This window comes from Castor canadensis, chromosome 13 (assembly GCF_047511655.1).
Source record: "Castor canadensis chromosome 13, mCasCan1.hap1v2, whole genome shotgun sequence".
NCBI classification, from domain to species: Eukaryota; Metazoa; Chordata; class Mammalia; order Rodentia; family Castoridae; genus Castor; species Castor canadensis.
The window spans coordinates 62,908,603-62,934,631 of NC_133398.1; the positions used below are offsets into that span (position 1 = coordinate 62,908,603).

The 26,029-nt window shown below is 34.7% G+C and overlaps 1 protein-coding gene across 22 annotated transcripts in view; it reads left to right on the forward strand.

The window, feature by feature from the left end:
* The window catches only part of Ptprd (protein tyrosine phosphatase receptor type D), a 1,026,094-nt gene that overhangs the window by 839,090 nt on the left and 160,975 nt on the right, over positions 1-26,029 (forward strand). For 7 of the 22 annotated variants that reach the window (XM_074051871.1, XM_074051878.1, XM_074051881.1 and 4 more), the window contains 8 exons: positions 4,157-4,290; positions 6,953-7,097; positions 10,224-10,529; positions 11,391-11,584; positions 14,281-14,307; positions 17,634-17,751; positions 23,366-23,953; positions 24,362-24,462. In XM_074051871.1, the coding sequence (XP_073907972.1) occupies positions 4,157-4,290; positions 6,953-7,097; positions 10,224-10,529; positions 11,391-11,584; positions 14,281-14,307; positions 17,634-17,751; positions 23,366-23,953; positions 24,362-24,462 (1,613 nt within the window). The remainder of the gene's footprint in view (positions 1-4,156; positions 4,291-6,952; positions 7,098-10,223; positions 10,530-11,390; positions 11,585-14,280; positions 14,308-17,633; positions 17,752-23,365; positions 23,954-24,361; positions 24,463-26,029) is intronic. The other 15 variants (XM_074051885.1, XM_074051886.1, XM_074051884.1 and 12 more) reach the window with 4 other exon arrangements.

Genomic DNA, 26,029 nt, shown 5'->3' on the forward strand with positions numbered 1-26,029 from the left:
TGGGTGTGCAGGTGCCTCTGGAGTAACCTGTGTCACAGTCTTTTGGGTATATACCCAAGAGTGGTATTGCTGGATCAAATGGTAGATCAATGTCTAGCTTTTTAAGTAGCCTCCAAATTTTTTTCCAGAGTGGTTGTACTAGTCTACATTCCCACCAACAGTGTAAGAGGGTTCCTTTTTCCCCGTATCCTCGCCAACACCTGTTGTTGGTGGTGTTGCTGATGATGGCTATTCTAACAGGGGTGAGGTGGAATCTTAGTGTGGTTTTAATTTGCATTTCCTTTTTTGCTAGAGATGGTGAGCATTTTTCCATGTGTTTTTTGGCCATTTGAATTTCTTCTTTTGAGAAAGTCCTCTTTAGTTCACTTGCCCATTTCTTTATTGGTTCATTAGTTTTGGGAGAATTTAGTTTTTTAAGTTCCCTGTATATTCTGGTTATCAGTCCTTTGTCTGATGTATAGCTGGCAAATATTTTCTCCCACTTTGTGGGTGTTCTCTTCAGTTTAGAGACCATTTCTTTTGACGAACAGAAGCTTTTTAGCTTTACGAGGTCCCATTTATCTATGCTATCTCTTAGTTGCTGTGCTGCTGGGGTTTCATTGAGAAAGTTCTTACCTATACCTACTAACTCCAGAGTATTTCCTACTCTTTCCTGTATCAACTTAAGAGTTTGGGGTCTGATATTAAGATCCTTGATCCATTTTGAGTTGATCTTGGTATAGGGTGATATACATGGATCTAGTTTCAGTTTTTTGCTGGCTGCTAACCAGTTTTCCCAGAATTTTTTGTTGAAGAGGCTGCTATTTCTCCATCGTATATTTTTAGCTCCTTTGTCAAAGATAAGTTGGTTATAGTTGTGTGGCTTCATATCTGGGTCCTCTATTCTGTTCCACTGGTCTTCATGTCTGTTTTTGTGCCAGTACCATGCTGTTTTTATTGTTAATGCTTTGTAATATAGTTTGAAGTCAGGTATTGTGATACCTCCTGCATTGTTCTTTTGACTGAGTATTGCCTTGGCTATTCGTGGCTTCCTGTGCTTCCATATAAATTTCATGGTAGATTTTTTGATCTCTTTAATGAATGTCATTGGAATTTTGATGGGAATTGCATTAAACATGTAGATGACTTTTGGGAGTATCGACATTTTTACTATGTTGATTCTACCAATCTATGAGCATGGGAGATCTCTCCACTTTCTATAGTCTTCCTCAATCTCTTTCTTCAGAAGTATATAGTTTTCCTTGTAGAGGTCTTTCACATCTTTTGTTAGGTTTACACCTAGGTATTTGATTTTTTTTGAGAGTATTGTAAATGGAATTGTTTTCATACATTCTTTTTCAGTTTGCTCATTGTTAGTGTAAAATTTTTCAATCATTTAAAATGAAAAGATTTCTCCTAGAAGATTCATTAGCAACTTCTATTGAGAAACATCAGACACTGAGCCCACATTCTATAAAGCAGCAAGCTACTGGAACAGAATTTCTCCATCTATCCCTCTTCAGGTAGAGCAGGTACTTTCATGTTGACCCAAGACCCCATATAGCATCCTCACTCATCTAATTGTCTGCCTGATTCTTCTAGGAAGTGATATTTGCACTGCAAGTTTAAAATCTAATGATTTTTCTCTCCAGAGCACTTCAGATGAAGGAGATTATGAAGGAAAAGGAGTAAAGGATCCCCTACACATTAGATGAGGAGACTCACCATCAAGTTGTCTAGCAAACACTTACATTGTTTAACAGTTTAAAAAAAAAGAACATTGTAACCTCAGAAACTGATGTACTATTTAATCCATTATTTAGCAGTAAAAGAATCTTAATAGAACCAAACAGAATTAGAAGATCAGACAAAGTTTATGTCACTAAACAAGAATGAAACATTGAGACCAACTGGGAATTTGCTAAAGACAAATTAAAAGCAAAAGGTAAACAGTTTAAGTATGAAAAAGTTAATTAGGTTTCCTAGATGTTTTCAATCAGTGTCAGCGTATTATTAGCATCAGGCAGGGAGAAAATATGTAGCAAGCAATTGTTATCCTGAGAACAGCCCTTAGATGTTATCTGTGTTTCTAATTCTTGACATTTACTGTACTGTATCCCAGGTTGGTTTGAGTTATCAGTTAACACAGACTTTCTTGTTTCCCAGACTTGTGGAAATTAGGAGAAAGAAAGATTTGAATAAAAGCAGATAAAAACAATTGACTGTTCACATGTGCATATATGTGTGTATTTTTAATCTAAGAACCACTCTCATCATCTGGATATTAGAATCCAGTCGTAATTTTCCCAGCTCTCTGCTATCTGTTGTCTTCCACTGTTGCTCCTGACAGTGTTTTTGCATTTTCTATTTGCCTTGCCGTTTATCCACTTGCTATTATTCTGCTCTGTTCCTCCTTCTCTTGCTCCTTGATCTTTTATCTTCATTTGTCTTTGTGTTTCAATCTGAATGATTGTGTTAGGATACCCACGGGGCGGGTACTAGAAAAAAAATTGATACCCTGTTCAGAAAGTAAGTTCCCAAAGGCATCAAATTAATGAGACTTTCAAGGCCTGTAGTGAGAGACAGTGAGTATGATGAAGGTAACTAGAAATATGAAGCACTGATTATTTGTGGCCTTAAGCATCAAACCAACCCCCATATAGACACAAGCAAGCAATACAGTGATCACTATGGATCCTAGAAATCACTTTTGCAGACCCCTTTAGACTTTGAATTTCTCTTTTAAAAAAGGGTGATTTTTTTTCATTCTGTGGTCACACTATATTGAGTTGATAATATAAAAAAACAAAGTATTTTGTATCTCCCAAGTCCTCTTCTCCTGTGAAAATGCTTCAAGCGTTATTTTTAAAGTTGTGATGTCATATATCAGCTGTAAATGATATTACCTTGTGTGTTTTAAAGTGTTTATGTTCAAGTTGCCAAAAATACACTTTGGAAGCTCTTTCCCCTGTGGTGTGAAGTAGTATTATTCTTGCTTCTTTATAAAATATACTTGGAATCCTCATGTGAACTTGTGGGGAAATGGACTATATTCAGCCATAGTACATTAAGACATGCCCTACTATCAAGGATAATGGTTAAAATACTAATAACTTAAAAGGCATGGACACTAACCCATCAGAGCAGACATTGGCCATGAACAATATATGATTAAATGTGCCAGTGACACACTGATGTAAGTTAGTCTTGTGTCTTAAAGACGAGTAATCCCATTAGGTACTGACTAGGAGCTTTGGCTTAGTAAACCTTATTGGAATAAGGTGTTTTAAATTAAATAGACTTCCCATTCCTTATTATAGCTGATACATGGCTCTCCTGACTAATGTATTGTATATATTATATAATTAATATGAGAAGTATAGATAACTTCAGTTCTTGCCATATTTCTGATAACAAGAATATCTTACAACCTTATTAACGTAGCTCCATGCCTTTAGGGACAATCTTATGTTTGTACTGAGTCTAAATAATTGAAAGTTAACAGGAGTTAGAAATAATTATAATTGATGTTTTTTCCCCTTTTTCCATCTTTTTTCTCCCATAATCTAGGTAATTCTAATTGCATATAGAGGGTTGATGGAGACATGGTGAGATTTTTTTTTTTTTTAGTAGTATATGCTTTGAATTCAGGACTTCACACTTGCTAGACAGGACCTTTACAACTTGAGCCGTGCCTCCATCCTTCAAGGTGGAATTTTACGAACCTATTAGGAAATAATTTTGAATGTTGCTGGTAGTTACATAGAATATATTTTAAATAACAGTGGCTTTTAAAAGGTATTTTGAACTTGTTAGTTTTAGGAAATACTGCAAATACATTATGTTTGTCATCTTATTTTTTACAACAGTTTTATGAATTTATTATGTTTGAAATTGAATGCTGGTGTGTGTGTTGTATTAGCTAATTCTCCTGCATCTTATGTACATATTAAACTACTCATGCACAAGGGCAGTATTTGTCACATACATTGTTCTTGCCCTTCAGATGACAAAACAAATGACCAGGATCCAAAGAAGTTTACTTGGACAGTACTTAAATCTCCACTAAGCTTACTTACAGAGGCACATTTCAAAAGATCATATGGATGCACTCATGGACACATTTTCAGATACTCATGGTGACAATTATTTCAATCCTTTGTCTCCCTGTTTTTAGTACCAGGGCAGCCACTAAACTTCAAGGCAGAACCTGAGTCTGAAACCAGTATTTTGCTGTCTTGGACACCTCCACGTTCAGACACCATCGCCAGCTATGAACTGGTCTACAAAGATGGGGAGCATGGAGAGGAGGTAAGACCATGGTTCCTCCTTCACCATCATTTATCACACTAACCACTGCTTCATTTTTATGAACTTACCCGAGTTCTCGGTCAGATATCTATAGATTCCACCTTTGTGGAAAGTATTTATTAATCAAAAGAGGAACTTGACAAAAAGTTAGAGCCTTTGGGGGAAAAAAGAAAGACAAAAACTGTTTCTTGTACTGGAATATGTCTCTAGTCAGGTTCCCATGTTTTATTTTCTAAATGTATAAGGCGGTTGAAGAACAGATACCCCATAACATTTAGTGACTTTCTTTGTTTATCAAAGTATTTTGGTCAGTGTGGAGACATATGAGTGAAATTAGCTTTAGTTACTATTAAAAATTATTGGAAAGATGAATTTGTCCAAACTGGTTTGGGAGAGAGATGCTGTATAGCAGTATTTACTGGCATTCTAAATTACTTGATATGAATGTGAATCTAATAAAATGTTAGTATGCTTTACAGATAAAATAGCAGTAGATTATAGAGGGCACAAAAATGAAAAAAGGAATGAAGATCAATTATAATAAATACTCATATTAGTCGATGCAGTTCTCAGAATTTCACACATATTAACTTATTTAATTCTCAATAAAAACACCGTGTATTAGACACCATTATTAACTCATTTCATGTATGACAAAACAGAGGCACAGAAAAAAATATACATAATAAATACATATAGTTCATCCTGTCTTACATTACTGGCTGAAAGAGCTGGGATTTGAATCTGGGCAGGAGGGTTCCAAAGTCTGTGTTCTTAACCATTAATGTCTATGCTTCTTAAGTTGCACTTCAAATAGATGGTAGAAATCCATATTAATATACACATAGAACATCATCAGAATAGGAATATGTCATTTTAATGACTACACTTTTTTTAATAATGAAATTTAATAGATAATATTAGAAGAAAAAGAAACTGTATTTGAAAACTCAGTCCATACAAGACATTTTATTTTACCTCTTAACATTCTTTACCAAAAAGATCAAAAAGCTGTGTAGTCCCTAAGTTTCTATAAGAATACCTTTTATTATTATTATTATTATTATGCTGGGTTGGGGTACATTGTAGCATTTACAAAGGTTCTTTTTAAAACATCGCACATTAAATGAACTATTAAAAATTAACTCATGGTACATCATTTTGGATACTATAATAAATTAACACATTCTTTTAACTTCCATTTTATCAAATCTTTTTGAACTGGACAGAATCTCTGAAGAACAAGCTTCAGATACAAAACTTTTAGAATTAACTAACAAAGCCAATATAAAATACTCAAAAATTATGTAACGTAAATGCAGGTATGACTAAATGCAACTTGAGCTATTGCTGTTTTCCATGTGGTATTAATGAGCTTTAAATTATTTTAAGTCTTCGCCATAACCAAACTAAGATAAATATTTACATATGAAGATTTGAGGAGAAAGGAAATCCTCAGAGAATGGTGTGAATGCTAAACTATCACCACATCTACTGGACTTATGATGGTATTTAGAGAATTTTTTTTATTATTTGGTGAATGTGAAATTTATAAGATCTTTTGCATTTGAAAGCCAGAATACCCAAGGGATATTTCTCTAATCCTATTTTGACTTATTTATTTATGTGAATAACAAATATTATTTGATTAAATGGAAGGCTTAAGATTATGCATGTCATTATTTGATTCCATATTTGCTTGTATTTTAAGTTTGACTACAGACTAATGTTTAATCCAAGATTGATTACAAAGACTGCTATACTTTGTTTAAAAATAAAAAGACAAATTTCAAGCATAGAACATAAGACTTACAGCACTCAATGAAAGAAATATTATTTCAAAAGTTCTCAATAATGTTCAACATTATAGAAAAGTTTATGAATTTTTTTCTAGCTGTAAGGTTCTATATTCACAAATAAAAAGGAAGTTCTCAAATTATTTTTTAAAAACCTGTAGTGATTATTTCAAAGAAAGTTTTTTGATTTCTTCAGTACCAAAACATGATTTTTATCCCAATTAGAAGTTGGAAGTTTCTTATCGTTTTTTACAGCAACCTTTTGTTGCTGTAAACTGTTTACTGGTTACTATTATTATATCTGGTCACATTTTCTTTGCCTCGTATTTAGATTGCAGAATGTCACTGGAGATGAGCTTGACATCTGTTCAAATGAAATTGTGTATGTTTGTCATATTATATGATCAAGGGCAGGTGTCAGTTTCTGTTGTAAGCTGGGTCATGCAACATACAAGTCTCTAGGGGAGACACATTTATGGGTGTTAGCCTCTCAGTTCCCCCAGTGTTTTGTTTATTTGTTTGTTTATTTACTTTTATGTAGCACCGGGGTTTGAACTCAGAGCATTACGCTTGCTAGGCAGGTGCTCTTACCGATTGAGCCACTCCACTGGTCCTCCCCATTGAAAAGGCCTCTGCTTGCTTTATTTCATTTACCTTATCTTTTGTTGAAACATGCTTTTTAAGCTGTGATGTTTTCATTATGTAATCCCCCTAGTATAGTCTTCGATACTCATTGTTGATTCTTTTTGTAATATTTTGATAAAATTATGATTCTGATAACAGAAATCTAATGTTACAGACGCTGTGATTAAAAAATATTTACATGAGTCTTAATGAAGATGACCAAATTCTCTTGTTACTCACAGCAACGAATTACCATTGAGCCAGGGACATCTTACAGGCTGCAAGGGCTGAAACCAAACAGCCTGTACTACTTCCGTCTGGCTGCACGCTCTCCTCAAGGCCTGGGTGCTTCTACAGCTGAAATATCAGCCAGAACCATGCAATCAAGTAGGTGTCACTCTTTGCTTTCTTGTTGCCTTCTTTTCAGTACTCCTACTTCATAGTTTTTTCCTCCACCAACAAAAAAAAAAATCTTTGAATGTGGTCACTAGTCAATAATCGCTATGCTAATAAGCATCCCACTTTGGAGATTAAAGCACAACCAGGATCTAAATTTGGTGCAGATAGCACACCCCATTTTCTCATTTCCTTAATGCAAAGTCTTTCAGAAAAGTCAGCAGACCTCCATAGCTGGGAAGTGGGTGAAAGTAGTTAGATCAGATCGCATTCATGAATTTTAAGGCTGTAAAGCAGAATTCCAGTTGAGATCCCTAGAAAATAATCAAAGGAGGACACAACAAGTTAAAGAAGCCATGAAAGACAAACTTGAGTCTTTTAAAAGCATATAAATTTTAACTTTGCTAACTTTTTAACTTGCTAAAAAACAAGTCTATATCGTGTTTGTTCCTACTCAGGAGAAAAGCTCAGCTTTTAGGACTAGTTTCTTATTATCTCTGCAAGTAGTACATCTGGAAACTGAGAACATTCACAGAAAATCTATATTTAGACAATTTTAAGAATAATGGAATAACCACAAGCACATTTGCAATTCTAAATTGTATTTTATTTCCCCAGGTTCAATCTCTTTTTGAAACTTCCCCTTAAGCACAGCTGTATTTGTTACAATGGGGGTTCATTGTGCCCAGAATAGATTGTTTTGCAAAAGAGTATCCTATAGTAGATTATTTCTGTGGAAAGTTTGGTGGCTTATAATACTGTTGTTTTCTTTTTAATAGTAGGTATCTACAATTAGTCTGTAGACAGTTACTTACCTTGAATTGAAGAGTTTTATGGAGTTACCATCTTTTGTTTATGTGGTATTTTATCTGTGATTGGTGACATAGAGACATATGCAGTAGATACATATAAAATGAAAACATCAAAGCTTGATGAACGGATGCACTATTAACCTTATATTTACACCTGACAGCGAACATGAAATTTATATTTTTATAGAGATTAATTTCATATGTACAATTCTTTCATCATTTCACTTTCTATGAACACATGAAGTCTTTCAGAGATTTTTATTGATAAATTCATAGTCTTCCTCTTCATGAAAACATGATCATTCATATAAAAAGTTTTAGGATCCTGTTGCCTAATCCATTAGTGATTATAGGCTTCTCTCTTTTTCCTTTCATTTAAAAATTATAGCATGCAAATTAATGCAGCTTCTGTGTGTCTAATTTAAATTGCTGACAAATAGATAATACTGTAAAAGATGGTTTCTTAAAATCTAGCATTTAGTTAAAAGAAATGTTTTATGCTTCAATATTGCGTTTTGTGTGGTTTTCATAACTTACTTTTTCACATAAATGCATGTACAGATATAGAACGGACATTTTATGACCCCATCAAAGGAGTATCTAGTCTTTATTGCAGTGAAACTTTCGAATAGTGTTCATGGAATAGGTGATCTGAAGGAAGCAATCTAGTAAAAAAATTTAAAAATCACCTTTTAAAAAAGAATTATAAATGAGTTCTTGCTATATGAACAACTCAATGTATTATGAATAATGATAATGCATATAAAATAGTTTTATAATTTGAGATACAAGAACTTTTGTCTGAATCAGTAAAACTGATATTCTAGTGATTTTGCAAATCTTATTTCCAGTTTGCAAGGTTGTCTGTCCTATAAGTATTTCTTTTTGTCAATTCAGGAAGCTTTGCATTTAGATTGACTATGAGGATTAACTCAAGGCACTTAAATCAATAGAGAGCAATAATCCTCTGAAAAATTCCATACACATGGCACTGTCTAAGAAAATCCCCAAACAACATATAAAAATGCAAAAAATTAAGATTATGTCTTTGATTCTACCATATGTATTGCCTTAAAATACATATGTGTATATATGTATTTGTATATCTTATCCCTGTCATTTGTTCTTTTATAGAAGCTTGTATTATTAGTTTTAAGTCATCATAATAGTTGTGTTGTTCATTACAGATTTTTAATCTTTTAGTTAATAATACATGTGGGTAATTTGATGGGAAATAATTTCCTTAGAAGTTTATCAGTTTTACAATGAGCAGTAAGAAGTATGTCTTTTACCTCTTATGTAAATCTATTTTGTATGAATAGTTATATACAAAATGAAAGAGATTTTCCATATAAATCATATCTTTTCTAGATGGTTCTTGAATCATTTTTAATTAGATCTTTTTAATGGTTGTATTATTGACATTTTGTAAGGGGTAGGTGATTATTACTGATTTTACCAAAACTTGCTGGTGGGATCTAATTCTTTGTTAGCAATGGTGTCTCAAGAAGACTTATAATTTAAAAAGCTGAAAGCTGACATAGGGTAAGTACAAGTTACAGTCAGAATCAACAAGCCTGACATTACCCTCGGGTAGGTAAATCTTGAACTATGCATTTTCATCCTTTATTGATGCTGCATGCTCACTGTATTTGGGCTATGATCAATTTTAGGTTAACACTTTTCATTAAGACTGGTCAGGCAGACTTAGTTTTTTAGATAAAGTTGAACCCTTTTATGTTTGTTGGGCTTTTAAAAATTGGAACTGTTAGAGTGGCTTCTAATAGTTATTATAACTTTTCATACTAATTTTTCTTTCACAAACAAATACTGTATGTGAATCATCCTCATTCTAGGATGTAGAAGTGAGCACTTGGAATGACATCTATGAAGCATCTTCAGAATCTCAAGTTTAAAAATGTAGTAGAATAACAGCTTTTGGGGGCTGGATCATCAGTGTAGTGGGGTGGGAGATACCAAGGGATTGGTTTAGAAGAAGAATTTAAATCACAGGTAGGTAATTTTATTTGAGGCTCTGTTATCTCAAGGTTTCATTTTCACATACTTCCCCCACCATTATTTAACAATTATTTTTGGTCATTTATTCACTTTTTGGTTTATTCATGTTACTAAGCCAAGGTACATAAATTTATCTTTAAAAATTTAAGTTTCAAAGCCTTATTTTTGTTTCATTGCCCTTAATGTTCGTTTATTTATTTTTGCCTTTTCTTTTGTTTTATCATTTTTTTTCCAACCACTCCTGTCCTTTCACTCAAATCCTTCTTTAACTCACTACCAAAATAAGAGCCGTCAGCTCCTCCTCAAGACATTAGTTGCACCAGCCCAAGTTCCACTAGTATTTTGGTAAGTTGGCAACCTCCACCTGTGGAAAAACAGAATGGCATTATCACTGAATACTCCATCAAGTATGCTGCAGTGGACGGGGAAGATGACAAGCCTCATGAGGTTTTGGGAATTCCATCGGACACTACCAAATACCTTTTGGAACAACTGGAAAAATGGACTGAATACCGGATTACTGTTACCGCCCACACAGATGTCGGCCCTGGCCCTGAGAGCTTATCCGTGTTGATTCGAACCGATGAAGATGGTATGTTGCCTGTACTACGTCAATTTGCACCCTTCTGACACAATCTTGACCTGCTGTCTTTTGATAGGCTAACAGTTACTAATTTTTTCTGCTCATCTGTTTACCCAGCATGGCTCTTACTTCAGTATTTTTGCCAAGGACCTGTGTTGGCTACATCCTGGGCACTTTTTTCCAATCTCAATATAATAATTTTCTTCCTATTAAAAGGACAGTTGGCTCTTATGATCTTACAATCCAGCCTTTCTCTGTACCTCATCTAAAGTCTTCTGTGTTTTTCTTGGTTTTATTGTAGGCACTTCTTTTCCACTTTGAAGTGAACTTTTCCAAACTTTTTATCTTCTTGTTGCCTTTTTATCTTGCATTTTTCAGAGGCACTGATGCTCGACACTCACTTTTTGGCATCTGTTGTATGGAATACCTTTGATATGAGAAAAAAAGAGAAGATAATCCATATACTCAAGGATCTTTTTATTCTTCTATTTAAAAAAGAAACCTTTAAAAAGACACAACAATCAACAATCTGTTTTTTGTTATTATTTCAATGCAATATCTCTTTGTGCTTTAATGCTTTGATCCTCAAAGCATCTTCCTTGGCTTTTGTACATTTTTTTTACATGTTTTTCTATTTCTCTGATACTCTTTTTTTCTTCCATTTTGTTTTTTTTTTTTTTTGCATTGGTCATGTTTTTTGATCTTTTCTTAAAAGGTAGAACAGATTGGTTGAGCATTTTCATTGGTTGAAAATGTTTGTATTCTTCAAAGGAAACGTAGTGGGTCTACCCATTTTTAAGTAAAAAACAGTGCTCTGTCTGGGTGGGACAAGTGCCTATAATTTTCTTTTATCCGATGATGTTGTTCCAGTTCCTAGTGGTCCTCCTCGCAAAGTCGAGGTAGAGGCTGTCAACTCAACATCTGTTAAAGTCTCATGGCGCTCACCTGTGCCCAATAAACAGCATGGCCAGATAAGAGGATACCAGGTGCATTACGTGAGGATGGAAAACGGTGAGCCCAAGGGCCAGCCCATGCTGAAGGATGTCATGCTGGCTGATGCACAGGTGAGCCTGTTAGATTTCTCTAAGTCTTTACCTTGATGCTGGCCCTATTTTTATTTAGTTATATTTTTTATATTTTTAAAGTCTATAAAAAGTTCTAAATTTCAAAACACAATGATGTATACTTACCTTTTTAATCAGAAGATGACATCAAGTAAAGAAATGAATTACAATGAAATGGCGAAGTCTGATTTTTAAAAAGTCACTATTTTCTTAAAAATATAGGTATTCAGCTCTTTATGTCTCAGTTTGCCTTTCAAGCTTAAAAAATGATGGATTTTTAAAGAAATCAAAGGGAAGAATTCTAAGCTGCAGTTTTGGTGATAGGATCTACTTTTTGCTGTGCTAAAACTGCTTGGAGCTAAGTTGATCTAATTGCTGTTCTTCCACTAAAGAATAGACATTTTTATTCAGGGAAACGTACCCAGATACAAGTTTACTTAGTATTTTATTGGTTTTCTGTTTGGTGGAATTACTTGTTTTATGTCCCACAGACTGAAGATAGTGAAAATTATAATAAAAATTAGAGTTTCCCAGAGAATAAATGGAACCCCCTATGTTGGACCAACTTAAGAAAACTAGTAACAGTATATAATTGAGTGTATAGGAAATTCTATTGATCTTAGGGCAATGGTTCATAACAGTGGTGTGGCATCTTGGTTTTGTAATCAGTTGCTTAAAACATAGCATTGAAAATGTTAAAATTTTTTCATAAATTATAGTGAATCGAAAATAGTCCTAAAAGAAATCTTCTAGTATTCCACATATTTTCTTGAAAGTAAGAGGAATATTTCAATTTGTGACTATCATACTAGAAATTAAACATAACCTCTGAATTTGCTGTGTTGAATGGTGATGAGATAAGATGGTGATGGGATATTTTGAATATTGGAGTACTTTGCCTATCCAGCAAATTGGTGGCTGAGCAGGAAAAATGGATGGATTTTGGAAAAATTTGAAATTTATTTTAAATGAAAATATCTTCCTTTTTGTGAAAGTGGAAAAGATCACAAGCCAAGATCAGAACTGCTATGTCTGAAAACATGAGGGCAATAAGTATACCTGTGGCTCTTAGGAGCCACATTTACGCTCAAAGTCTTAATATAAGTTAACTCACAAAAGTGCTTACATTAGCCTTTATTTTGAAACATTCTAATTAAGACAATCTAGACTGTGGCTCACTTCCCTGCCACAGATATAATTGTATGTGTGTAGTTTGAAGGCCACTTCTGTAAATGTAGGTAGAAATGCATAGTATCCCTTTGACACTGGAAAAGGACCATCGACTTCATTTTTTTATTACAAGTATGTATTTTATTCTAATGAAATTAGAATACTTAAATATGTATCAAGGAGAAAATTAAAAAGAGCAACCATGTCATTGCATCCTGAGGTAGCCTGTGTGAACATTCTTGAGTCTTCAGTCTTTTCCTTCCATGTGTATATTTGCACATGTAGTTGCACACATACACAGACCTTAATAAATATGGAGTCACACCATACCTATTACTTAATGTCCTGCTTCTTTCATTTCAAAGGACATGGTATGATTCTTTCCAGATCGTTACAGACTTTTCCAAATCAATTCCTGTGAGGTATCTGTGTTTTGTTAGTATTGGAGTATGCAACAGTCAGTGGGGTCCTATTTGCCTCAGACTTTCACCCACTAAAATGTTGGGCATCTTTCTATTCTCAAACCCCTATATTCAAATTCTCAACAAGCCCCATTTTATTATTTTTATTTTAGAATAAAATGCCTGAAAATTAAAGGACTTTGAAGGATAGATTTTATAAAGAGACAATGGACTGTTTCTAGTAGCACACTAATCTTCCTAAAGATATTCATAAATTCCAAAATGTATTTTTTTTAAAACTTCAACTATTTCCAGTACTGAACAATGATCAAAAATTGACTTGACTTTTGTGTGCATTGTGTTCATCTTTGTAAAATAGAAGGTCTATTAAAGATAATAAAGCTATCATAGCTGTTTTATCTTATAAGTCTGAAATTAAAAAAATAAAAACAGTATGACCTCTATGCTTTGATAACCTGTTCTCATTCTTAGATATTTTATATTATGAAGCTATAGTTCTGTCTCTATTTTCATTATGAAGTTTGGTAATTAATGAAGTTGTATACTGCCAAAGGCGTTGAATGTAAACTCTATCTTTTTTCATTCTTCTACTTTGGCTCTTCTTTATTAATTGCTGATTTTCCTTTTTCAATCCTATCTCATTTATTCTTTTTGACTAGTCATTGAAGTTTCATTGCCTCTCATAGGTCTTCATTGAGGTATATGATTTCTGCATAATGAAAGATATTATTCTAAACAGTCAGTTGAATTAATTATATAACCCAGAAGGAAAGAAAAATAAATTTTATGAAGTAGAATGTGATTATAAACATTACATTTTTGCTATGCCTTATTGATTCACTTCAGTGAACCATACATTTAAAAAGATATTTAGCTGATTTTAGTAATAACAATACCAAAGTATATTTATTTTGACCTCCCAGTTGGAGGGTAGTAGCATGGTAACACACTTATATTCTTTGGAATTTTATTGTGTACATTTTTTCAATTGCTTAATTTTTCTATTTTTTAATCAAAAGAGGGCAACATTGCCTTTATAAGGCTACAAGTTTGTCTTCATTTCTTTTTATTTTGTTTCCCCCCAACTTTCTTAACCTCAATCAGTGGGAATTTGATGATACTACCGAACATGTGAGTAATTTGTGACTGCTTTGTCAAAAAAACCAGATTCTACATGCTTGTTGTTTCCTAATATATTTCTTTTACTTCTTTATTCATAATTTGTCATCATATTTGCCTGGATGCATGAACTAACTATTTTTAAGTTTCCTTCACTATGTGTGCACATTTTTGTGTTTTTTCTTTGTTTTGTGAGTTCAGCATGGTGTTGTTGATTACATAAAGAAGATCGTGGGCTTATGCTGTTTTATTTAATTTCTACTACTAACTCTGCCTTGTGACACAGTCAGAGGAAGCATGCGCTAAATGGACAGCACACATGAGAAATGACAAGTTGTTTGATATAGGCTGCTCATAAGCCCAACATCAAGGTTATGTATTCGTTGGATAACATGGTGAAAGTCAGGCACCTACTAACTCTATATAGAAGTGGCTATTCTCTGTTGTGCCCATAAAAATTTGAAAGAAAATAAGTGGATCATGCCAAGAAGCAGGTAGCATCTCATCAAAGGAAGAATGTTTTTAAAATATTTGAATGAGTATTTTATGTTACTTTACAGAGTGTCCATGAAAGATACCGCAGGGGATGGACATAATTCCTACCTTCCAAGCATTTACAGTCTAGGTGGCTAGAACATATAAAGTTTTGTTAAATATGGTAAAAGAAATGACCTAAAGTGAGGTGTAATGCATTAAGAAATGAGTAGCAGTAACAATAAGAGCTATAAATTCAGAAAAAGTGGGTCAGGATAGTAGAAGAGGTCCTAATGTGAACTTGAGAACTTAAGGAATGACTAATGATTGCACAGGTAAAAGTTCGTGTGTGTATGTGAGTTTGTGCATATATTGGGGGTTTGGAGGTGGGAACATATATTTTAAGTGGTATATAGCAGAAAAAGTGATGGAGGCAGTTGAGACTGATGTATAGGCAATTGAGACTGATGCATAGTCAAGTAACAGCAAAGTTGCCAGTTTGGCACAAATGAAAGCTTCTTGTAAATAAGTTACGGATAAATATGGCAAAGAGATTAATTATAATGTTAGTAAGAGGTATCAAGATGAAGAGCAGGAAATCTTTAATTCTTTACTGCTGAAAAGAGATATAAAATATATAAAAAGAGGAATAAAATTAAGTTTGTGCATGGAAGGTTTTCTTTTATTCATCATACAGACAATTGGTTGCCAAAACACAAAGCTTTTGTTAGGAATCTTGAAAAATATTTACAGAGTACCTGTTCTTGTGGCATTCAAAGTATTACAGCATTCATAAACTTCCTTGACCATGATCCATTGTTAGAAAGACATTTATGTTATGACACATGTTTAACAGTGTCACCTTTAAATATTGATAAACTCTTTTAACATTTTCTGTGCAAGTCTATTCCATTTTTCTTTTTGTTTAAGTGCTGTCTATGACTGACTAAATTAATTTCATGACCTACTAAATGGGTCAGTCACCTGCAGTTTTAAAACTAATGACTTGGTAGATCAATTAGGAAGTAAAAAGATACCAAACACAGAAGTAAGGAAAAAGAGTTCTCTTAGTAATTTGCTCATGAAGTGATCAAAATTCAACAAACTTGTAACAGCAGAAATGAAAAAGGGAGAGTTATGATCAATATTTTAAAGGAAGAATTGATAAAAACTAAGAAATTGAAGAATGAGAAAAAGGTCAAAGATAGCTCATAAATTTTAAAGATTCAGTATCATTTATTAAAATATGTATGTAAGTAAGGACAGTTTACTCCTGGAATTAATTTTAAGTATAGTTAAGTTGAATGTGAGGTAACCTAGGGTTTGAACTCAGGGCCTGTGTCTTGCTAGGCGGTTGCTTCTACCCTTGACCCACACCCTCAGCCTTATGAATAAGAAACTTGGAGAAAACTCACTGTATACTTTTCTTACCATACAACTTGACTATAGAACCAAGGCTTACTTCTTTTACCTGCTAACCTAGCCTGCATTACAGCAGTCACCTAGGGTACCTTGGAAAGAATTTGGCATTTACCAATCACAATATTTTGAACGCCAGTGCATCTACTACAGTTTGAAATGCTGCTCTTTGGTTGTTTGTTTAATTTTGGTATTCTCTTTCATGTTAGTGAAACCATTTCAAGCTCCTGAAAATAGAATATTTTTTTCAAATAGTCCATTTATCTGACAGAATAAAATATCCAGTGGCTCTTCATGATGGTGTATGAAATCCTTCAGTTTCCACAATGGTGGTATTCCTATTCTTTTGGGAAAGTGCCTTGTCAAAAGGTGTCATATTTGGAATCAGTTTCAACAATTGAGTTCTATGGAACCTGTTCTATGGAACCTTGCTAAGAAAGATCCTACTGAATACACATAGTTTAGTCTATTCATTTAATACTCACACTGCTTTAAGATTGGGATGATAATAGCTTTTGATAGTATCTTAAATTTTTCCACATTCAATTTGAAAACTTCACTGTGCCAAAAATATGAAGAAGTTTTTGTATTGCTGTGTGTATGGGTGTGTTTGTATGTCTATGAGTGTAGCTCCAAGAAAATGCCAGAATTCTATCTAAAGAATCATGTAACTTCCAATTTGGAGGTACAGTTAAAGATCTTAAAGTCATCACAGCTCTGTGCCCTTACTAAAAGAAAACTAAGAGAGTTTGTACATAATATGTGATAGAGAGTCCTGTTACATTCTTGGTTTTATGGTCTAGTCTAAAGTGCAGAAATTTCTTTTCAGCGTTTGGTGATTTTGTTCATAATCTGTACAATTAACCAATAATATGTTCCCAGAGTCCTATGAAACTTCTCTGCCTCTGAGATATCTAGGTCCAACAGATCAACCATCTGGCCAACTACTTACCTGGTGATAGGAACAGACTGTGTTGGCATCTGTCATCATCAATCTGGGCTGGGCTGTGGTGGATGTATAGGAAAAGCTATTGGCATAAAATAACAGCCAGTTGATTAGATGCAGTTCTAAGAGTTTAACTGATGAAACTCTTTGAATCTTCCATTAAACCTCTGTGGTTCTAATATTCCAAGTTTCATATCTACTTGCTCTGGAGTTCCAATTAGTAGGACAGGTTTAAATTAAGGAATTTAAGAGCTCTTGGCCTAGATTTTGTATTTTTAACTACTGCCCCTAAAAACTACTTTTTAGGATGCTTAAAGACCCAACTTTGATCTTAACACAGAATACATCTCCATAGCATGAGCTTCAGGCATGAAATTTCCAGGGCTTAGCATGGCTTCAGAGAATGTTAAAGCATGCACAGAATGAAGGTAGATGACCTTGCCTTCTAGGGCATTTGTGGCATGTTTTGAATCAGTGTTATTCTATTGTGTAATTTCAGGACATGATCATTTCTGGGCTACAGCCTGAAACATCATACTCTCTCACCGTCACAGCCTACACCACCAAAGGAGATGGTGCTCGCAGCAAGCCCAAGCTGGTGTCAACCACTGGTGCAGGTAATCATGTCTGCATATTAGTGACTTGAAAAATGATTCTAATTTTCCAACTGGTATGGTGGATTCTGTCATTCTTTTATTATGGTTAAAATGAGAGGAAATGGACTATAGTCAACTTTTGTGATTTTTTTCAAGAGAAAAAGAGGAATTAGGAGAAAAATAATAATCCAAGTACATACTTGGTAAATGTAGTACAATCATTCATTCCACAGATTTTTTTTTTTCAGTGCCTACTTTGTGTCAGGAATCATTCCCAAGACTGGGGCTACAGCAATGAACATAGCAGTAAAAGAACCCCTCATTAAATTTATTTTCTGACCTAGACCACCTGTTTAATTAACAAATGAACAAATCAGTATATAGTATATTAGGATGTAATGAGATGAAAAGTAAAGGTATAGTCGTATAAAGTATTCAGAAAGCCTTTACAGGCTAAGTAGATCTCTTAGAGCAAGGATATTTAGGCTGAGACTTAAAGGTAGAGGAGGAAGTCCCACAAAGGTCCTGAAAGATGGTATATCTAGGCAGACACACCACACAATTGCTTCAATCTCCCATAATAAACCCTTTTAGAAGAGTTGTCATATTGAATTGGGCTCATGACTTAGAGTTTTATTTCTTATTTTTCTTTCTCACCTTCTGCTGAGGGTATTCTAAAGAAACCAAACTCACAAAAGATGGAGAACCAATTGTAAAAAAAGAGAGTCTCAAGCAGGCTAAATAATATGAAATTGCTCATTTTGAAGAACAAGATTTCTTCAGTGCTCTTCAAAGTTACTTTGTTCAGTCATTTTAGAAAAAACCAGCATGAAGGAAGAGCTGGCATATGAAACTGATAAATTAAGAGATAATTGCAAAAGGATTCTCCTCCAATCTTCATATAGCAATCTCCTATGGAACATTTAAGCTATGATTTGATTTACTCCTCCTAAATTGCTTCTCACACAACTTTTAGGAACACACCTCTATGTAAAGGCATAAAGCAAAGAACAGCTGTGATGTTGAGTACCCTCCTGGGGGCTATGTTCACTGCCAAATTTGTCTAAATGTCATAAGATTTGCCTCACGCACATCTTGCCACCTGGAATTGCTTCAAGCAGCAGAATTACAGATGGCAAACCTCCTTCCAAACAGAGTCTTGGGGGCTTTTTTTTTCCTTCCTTCCTTCCTTCCTTCCTTCCTTCCTTCCTTCCTTCCTTCCTTCCTTCCTTCCTTCCTTCCTCCCTCCCTCCCTCCCTTCCTTCCTTCCTTCTTTCCTTCCTTCTTCCCTTCCATCCCTCCATCCCTTCCTTCTTTTTCTTTCATTTATTTCCCTTTCTTTCTTTTTTTTTCTTCAATAAGTTTCCTATTGTATTAAACTACTTCATACCCTGAATAGAAGATAGATGTTCAGTGAAGGGCATGATGATATGATAACTCTCTGACTATGGGATGTCTATTGGAACATAAATAGTCAATGTTAAGCTTCTGAAATTGAATCCCAAATTGAAGAAAATATGTTTCCCTCACTCGCTTTCAAAACTATGTACTAATAAGCCTGAAATGTCGTATTTGAAGCATCAAACTCCTCAGATGAGGGTTATGAACTAGGAGGAGCTAATACAGGATTTATAGTCAAGAGATATAAATCATAGAAAAAGGAATGATTTTGTTTATTTTAATGTCACCAAAAGCTCATCAGTTTTAGTCACCATGCACAAGATTATTTAGAATTGTGGACCTTGCACATATGTGGAATTGTCTTGGAGTTTTCATTCACAATTTCTGATAGTTCTTAATCAAGAGAAAGTTGGGCACTACGGCAGCAAATGCTTATAATTTAAGTGCATGAAGATTTACCTTCTTGAGACTTTCTTGCTGAGTCTGGGATGAGGATACTATTACAGAGGTTTATAATTCCTTTAAGAGGAAAGCTAAGGTTTTCTGTTACTGCTGACCTGCCAGTCAAAAACTGTTCTCTAGTAATGGCTACCCCTGTGTAATTAGTGAACATATTAATTTGGGCTTCTTTAGTATAACATCACAAAATCCTCATTTATTTGTGTGTCTGTGAAGAATCACTGAGTTTATCTCATAGATGTGAACTCCTTCATCTAGATGTAGCCACCATTATGAAGGTCTTTAATTATAGCTTCTGTGAAAATTTAGGAATTCCCACTAAATTTTATAATAATAGTAAGAACCTTGATTGTGGGATGTGTTTATTTATTATATATTATTTCTAAAAACTATAAACAACCATAACTTTGGAGCAGAAGTACTAGACATAATTTTAACAATCAATATAGGCTGAGTTATATAAGCTGAGCTGAGAGAAGTGTTAGTTTTTTTATGTCTCAATGATTATGACATGTTTTCAGTTTCTTCTTTAATACTCCCATTGTCCTATGTCATTAGTCTACTGCCTGATGCCTTGAGGTTTAAAGCAACCAGAAAATTCTTTGGCTCAATATTTTCTTTATATATTTTAAATGAATTTCAGTACTTCACTGGAGAGCTATGTTTAAGGATGATCGAAAGATGGCAATGATTGGAGTATTTAGAAATAATAAGTGTAGACCAGTCTGTTATGCTTGCTGCTGCTTTGTAGTTGAGGAAATGGAGGCTGACAGCCTTAGTTGGCCTCTAGTGATTGCTGTTGTAAAGAAGATGTTTGGAAGGTCTGGTGGAGTGACTCAAGCAGTAAAGTGCCTGCCTAGCAACCATGAGGCCTTGAGTTCAAACCCCAGTACTGTTGAAAAACAAACAAAAGATGATGTTTGGAATAACTATATATTATATATATAAATGTGTATATATATATATATATATATATATAAAATTTCTCAAGTCCTTAAAGATTTTAAAGTGGAAAAAATATAAGGGAAAAAATGAAAATACAGAAGGGAATTTTATATGTCATATTATAAATTAGTATTAGCTGTTTACTCTGCAGCTGAACCTTCTCTACTGCTTCTACTATGTTCACTAAGACACTGCTAATACCTACAAGCTCCTCTGAGTGATTAAAACTCTTTCATTTTGCCAATCCTGAAGTCCAATGCTGAACTAAGTAGAACCATTTATCCTGTTTTCTGGTGTGACTTTTAAAAGTAGTCCATATAGTAACCTGAGCTAGAGTTGGGAGTTTGTCCTCTGTTTCAGCATCATTTGCTTCTTAACTGAATCCTTCACTTGTACTTCTTGGACTTCCAGATGGTTGTCTCATAGTTTCAAGTCTTAGTTAAACTGCTACCTGGGGAAGGAAGGACTATTATAGGGCCCAAAAATAGCATACTGAACTATTCTGACTCAGGAGCGAAAACAGTTAAGGTGGACCTGATGCTATGATTTCTAGAAAACGATCCCATTTCATGATCCCAAGCCAACGCCTTTATATCCCAGAACAAAAAACAGCATGCCAACACTAAAAAACAGTATCTGTTATTCCAACATTATTTTAAGTTTTGACCTCTCCCAGAAGAGATGTATATATATATATATATATATATATATATATATATATTCATATTTAGCATTTTTTCATTAGAATTTCTTAGCCCATTATATTTCTCAAAATTTGTACCTTAGCAATATTATAAAGTAGAATACTGGATAACAAAGACATACACAGGTAACAAGTATTATTTGAATATAAGTTATATTTGTGGTTTATATCAGATTATTAAAAAAGTATTTTTATATATCCTAACTTTCCATGCATCTATAAAAACAGATGTACAGTATACATACTATTATGTGGTGTTTTGGAACCAGAATTTTGGAAAATTTTAATAAACACATTTAATAAAATCTGTGTTCCTAGAGTGTGTGAGACTTAATACTGACATTTCCACCCCATAGTTTCAACTGGTTTTCATTTATTGAAGGACAAATTATCTTCTGAAAGCTCCATTTCACCGTAGATTTTTTTTTTTTTTTGGCAGAAGCTCAAGTATTTAACTTTTAGCACATCACTCACATTTTAATGGACAAGTCATGTAAGTGCTGAATATACATAAAAGGAAATTAAAGCTATCTGCCAATATCTACCTCAGAGTACTAGTTTAAAATTGAAATAATTATAAATATATTTAAAATAAGTGAAATGATTTAAATACTTTCCAATTGATGAATGGGCTATATTCTAGGAGTTTGCTAGCTGATTACAATATCTAGATACATTTTCCCTGAAAAACAGTAAGTACCCATGGTTTGGCTCCTGGTTCCACCATATATTTTTCCCATGTATTGTAGGTCAGCTGAGTTATATAAACTTACTATGAATCTACTTTGCATGAAAAACAAAAGTACTGCTACATTGGTTAAGGATAGAAATATCTTAAGGAGTGTGTTCTTGGATGGAGCACATCTCCACATGGGCCTCAACTTTCTGACTTGCAATATGAGGTTAACCTAGTATCTCTGAGATTAATATTTTACTAACTCATCATCTTTCTAAGTTTGTTTTAAAATCTGTATCCAATTCCCCGTGATACTGTTTTCCATCACCTGTCTCCTGTTAGTATAAGCTTTCCTCTCTTCCTACTGTCTTTCTTCCTCTTTCTATGAATTTGGCTTAACTATGTTCCTAGTGATTCTCTTCTTGTCCTCCATCTTTACACCACTCCCAAAGAACCACCTGACTGTGTTATCAATGCCTTTTTCCATAGACTCTGGGAATAGTTGTTCTGTGCATTGAATGAGTACATTAGGCCTTTTCAATAACTAAACTAATTTAAAACTAAATAAATCCTGTTCTTAGGAAGAACTAGCTCTCGCACACCAGAAGCTTAATATTCTTACTACTAATAACTATGATTAATATTAATAGAATATAAAATATTATGCTAAGACTTTTATATGTACCTCTTCGTTTAATAATTCACAACAGGAATTTGAGATAAGTCTTAATGTAATTCCCATTTTATAAGGATAGTGTGTGGATAGTAAAGCTAGAGAAAAGTGAAAACTAGATTCATAGTAACTCAAAGCAACATTATTTTGTAGCTTTTTTAACATTTAAGCTGCGTGACAGCATTGTTAAGTGCTTGGGCTATGGATTCAGACACAGCCGGATTCGTCTTACAGTTTTCTCACATGTTACACATCTGACGTTAGATAGTTTTCTATCTCTGTAGACCTCATTTTCTTATTACAGAACTGGAAATGATAATAACTGATTAGCACATTTAATGAGGAATGAGAAAATTAAGTAAGACAATCCATGCAGTATTCTTATTATATTGTACCTGTTACATTGCACATAATAAATAAATAAACAATTGATATAATTATTATTGCAATTAGCTGTATCTGGTTAGATAATCTTTACTTGGATTCATTTTTCTATGGCAGGCATGAACTTTTATGCACAGAATTCAGACTTTGAGAATCTACTAAATAGCTGTTTTCATGATAATTCCTATTTTCTATTCATTATCAAATTCTCATTATCTCAGCCTGCCAATAAAGTAAGAAAAGGAGTTCCACAAATGGCTGTAGATCAAGCTCTGTTTGTTTTATAAATAATACAGTGAGGATACCAGAAGAGTGGTATCTCAGGTGGCAGTGACAGAAATGTACCTCTCCATGCTGGTTTATCTTCCCGGTAACTCCATCCTTTGTGTCCCAGTTCCAGGAAGACCCCGACTTGTGATCAACCACACTCAGATGAATACTGCTCTCATTCAGTGGCACCCTCCTCTAGACACATTTGGACCCCTCCAGGGCTACCGTCTAAAATTTGGCCGCAAAGATATGGAGCCACTCACTACTCTCGAGTTCTCTGAAAAAGAAGACCACTTTACAGCTACAGACATCCACAAAGGAGCATCGTATGTCTTTAGGCTCTCGGCCAGAAACAAAGTGGGCTTTGGGGAGGAGATGGTGAAAGAGATTTCTGTTCCAGAAGAAGTACCAACTGGATTCCCTCAAAACCTCCACTCAGAAGGCACCACTTCAGCCTCCGTCCAGTTATCTTGGCAGCCACCTGTCCTGGCAGAGAGAAATGGCATTATCACGAAGTATACCCTTCTGTATAGGGATATCAACATCCCCCTTCGTCCAATGGAGCAGCTTATTGTTCCAGCCGACACCTCTGTGACACTCACTGGCCTAAAACCAGATACCACATATGATGTAAAAGTACGTGCTCACACAAGCAAAGGGCCTGGGCCATATAGTCCCAGTGTCCAGTTCAGGACACTGCCTGTGGATCAAGGTAGGATTTGTCTGCTTATGGCCTTCCTCCTTCAGTATTTTGAAGCTATAAATAACTGATCGGCCCATTCATATTAATAGGTTCAGCAAAAACAAGCAGGTAAAGTATATAAAACTTAATATGTTCTGGATGCCTTAGATTTCAGTTATAGAATGCCAAGCAAGTCTGGCCGACAGCACCTCAATGTCTTCAGGTAAGGAAAACACAATAGAGTTGATTAAATTGGAGAGAAAAGAGAGGTCTTTATGAAAATAGGTATTAAAATCAATGGTCTACACAGGTAGGAAAATCATACTTCTCTCTCATCAAAGTAGACAGCATCTAGCATAAGTCCTACGATCCTTGGTGGAAAAGGACAGGTCATATGTCTTTAGGAATAGTTTAAATACACTGTTTTTGCTTTTCCAGCAGTGTTCGCAAAAAATTTTCATGTCAAAGCAGTAATGAAGACTTCAGTGTTGCTGTCTTGGGAGATTCCAGAGAATTATAATTCTGCCATGCCTTTTAAAGTAAGTTGTTTTCTAATTTTAAGATATCACAGTTTATCACGGCGTTATTTGCAAAGCATACAGACCACTATCATTTGGGCATGTGTGGGGATGTATGGCTCAGTGATAGAGTGCTTACCTATCATGCACAAGGCCCTGGATTCAATCCATATCATCATTAATATAAACTGTTGATTTGTACACATGTATGTGCTAGTCTCATTTGTGACTTTCATGAATGAGACTGAGTGTGGTCCTCTTTGGCAGCATGACCTCTCCACTCTAAAAAGTGAGGTAGGAGCTCAAACTTAGGTTGGCCATTAGTTGTCAACACCTAGTAGTTTGAAATTGAATTTTTTTTTCCTTTTTCTTTTATTATTCATATGTGCATACAAGGCTTGGTTCATTTCTCCCCCCTGCCCCCACCCCCTCCCTTACCACCCACTCCGCCCCCTCCCTCTCCCCCCCCAATACCCAGCCCTTATTTCTATTTTTGTTGTAGAGAGAGTATAAGCAATAATAGGAAGGAACAAGGGTTTTTGCTGGTTGAGATAAGGATAGCTATACAGGGCATTGACTCACATTGATTTCCTGTGCGTGGGTGTTACCTTCTAGGTTAATTCTTTTTGATCTAACTTTTTCTCTAGTTCCTGGTCCCCTTTTCCTATTGGCCTCAGTTGCTTTTAAGGTATCTGCTTTAGTTTTTCTGCGTTAAGGGCAACAAATGCTAGCTAGTTTTTTAGGTGTCTTACCTATCCTCAACCCTCCCTTGTGTGCTAAAGCTTTTATCATGTGCTCAAAGTCCAATCCCCTTGTTGTGTTTGCCCTTGATCTAATGTCCACATATGAGGGAGAACATACGATTTTTGGTCTTTGAGGCCAGACTAACCTCACTCAGAATGATGTTCTCCAGTTTCATCCATTTACCAGCAAATGATAACATTTCGTTCTTCTTCATGGCTGCATAAAATTCCATTGTGTATAGATACCACATTTTCTTAATCCATTCGTCAGTGCTGGGGCATCTTGGCTGTTTCCATAACTTGGCTATTGTGAATAGTGCCGCAATAAACATGGGTGTGCAGGTGCCTCTTGAGTAACCTGTGTCACAGTCTTTTGGGTATATCCCCAAGAGTGGTATTGCTGGATCAAATGGTAGATCAATGTCTAGCTTTTTAAGTAGCCTCCAAATTTTTTTCCAGACTGGTTGTACTAGTCTACATTCCCACAAACACTGTAAGAGGGTTCCTTTTTCCACGTATCCTCGCCAACACCTGTTGTTGGTGGTGTTGCTGATGATGGCTATTCTAACAGGGGTGAGGTGGAATGTTAGCGTGGTTTTAATTTGCATTTCCTTTATTGCTAGAGATGGTGAGCATTTTTTCATGTGTTTTCTGGCCATTTGAATTTCTTCTTTTGAGAAAGTTCTGTTTAGTTCACGTGCCCATTTCTTTATTGGTTCATTAGTTTTGGGAGAATTTAGTTTTTTAAGTTCCCTATATATTCTGGTTATCAGTCCTTTGTCTGATGTATAGCTGGCAAATATTTTCCCCCACTCTGTGGGTGTTCTCTTCAGTTTAGAGACCAT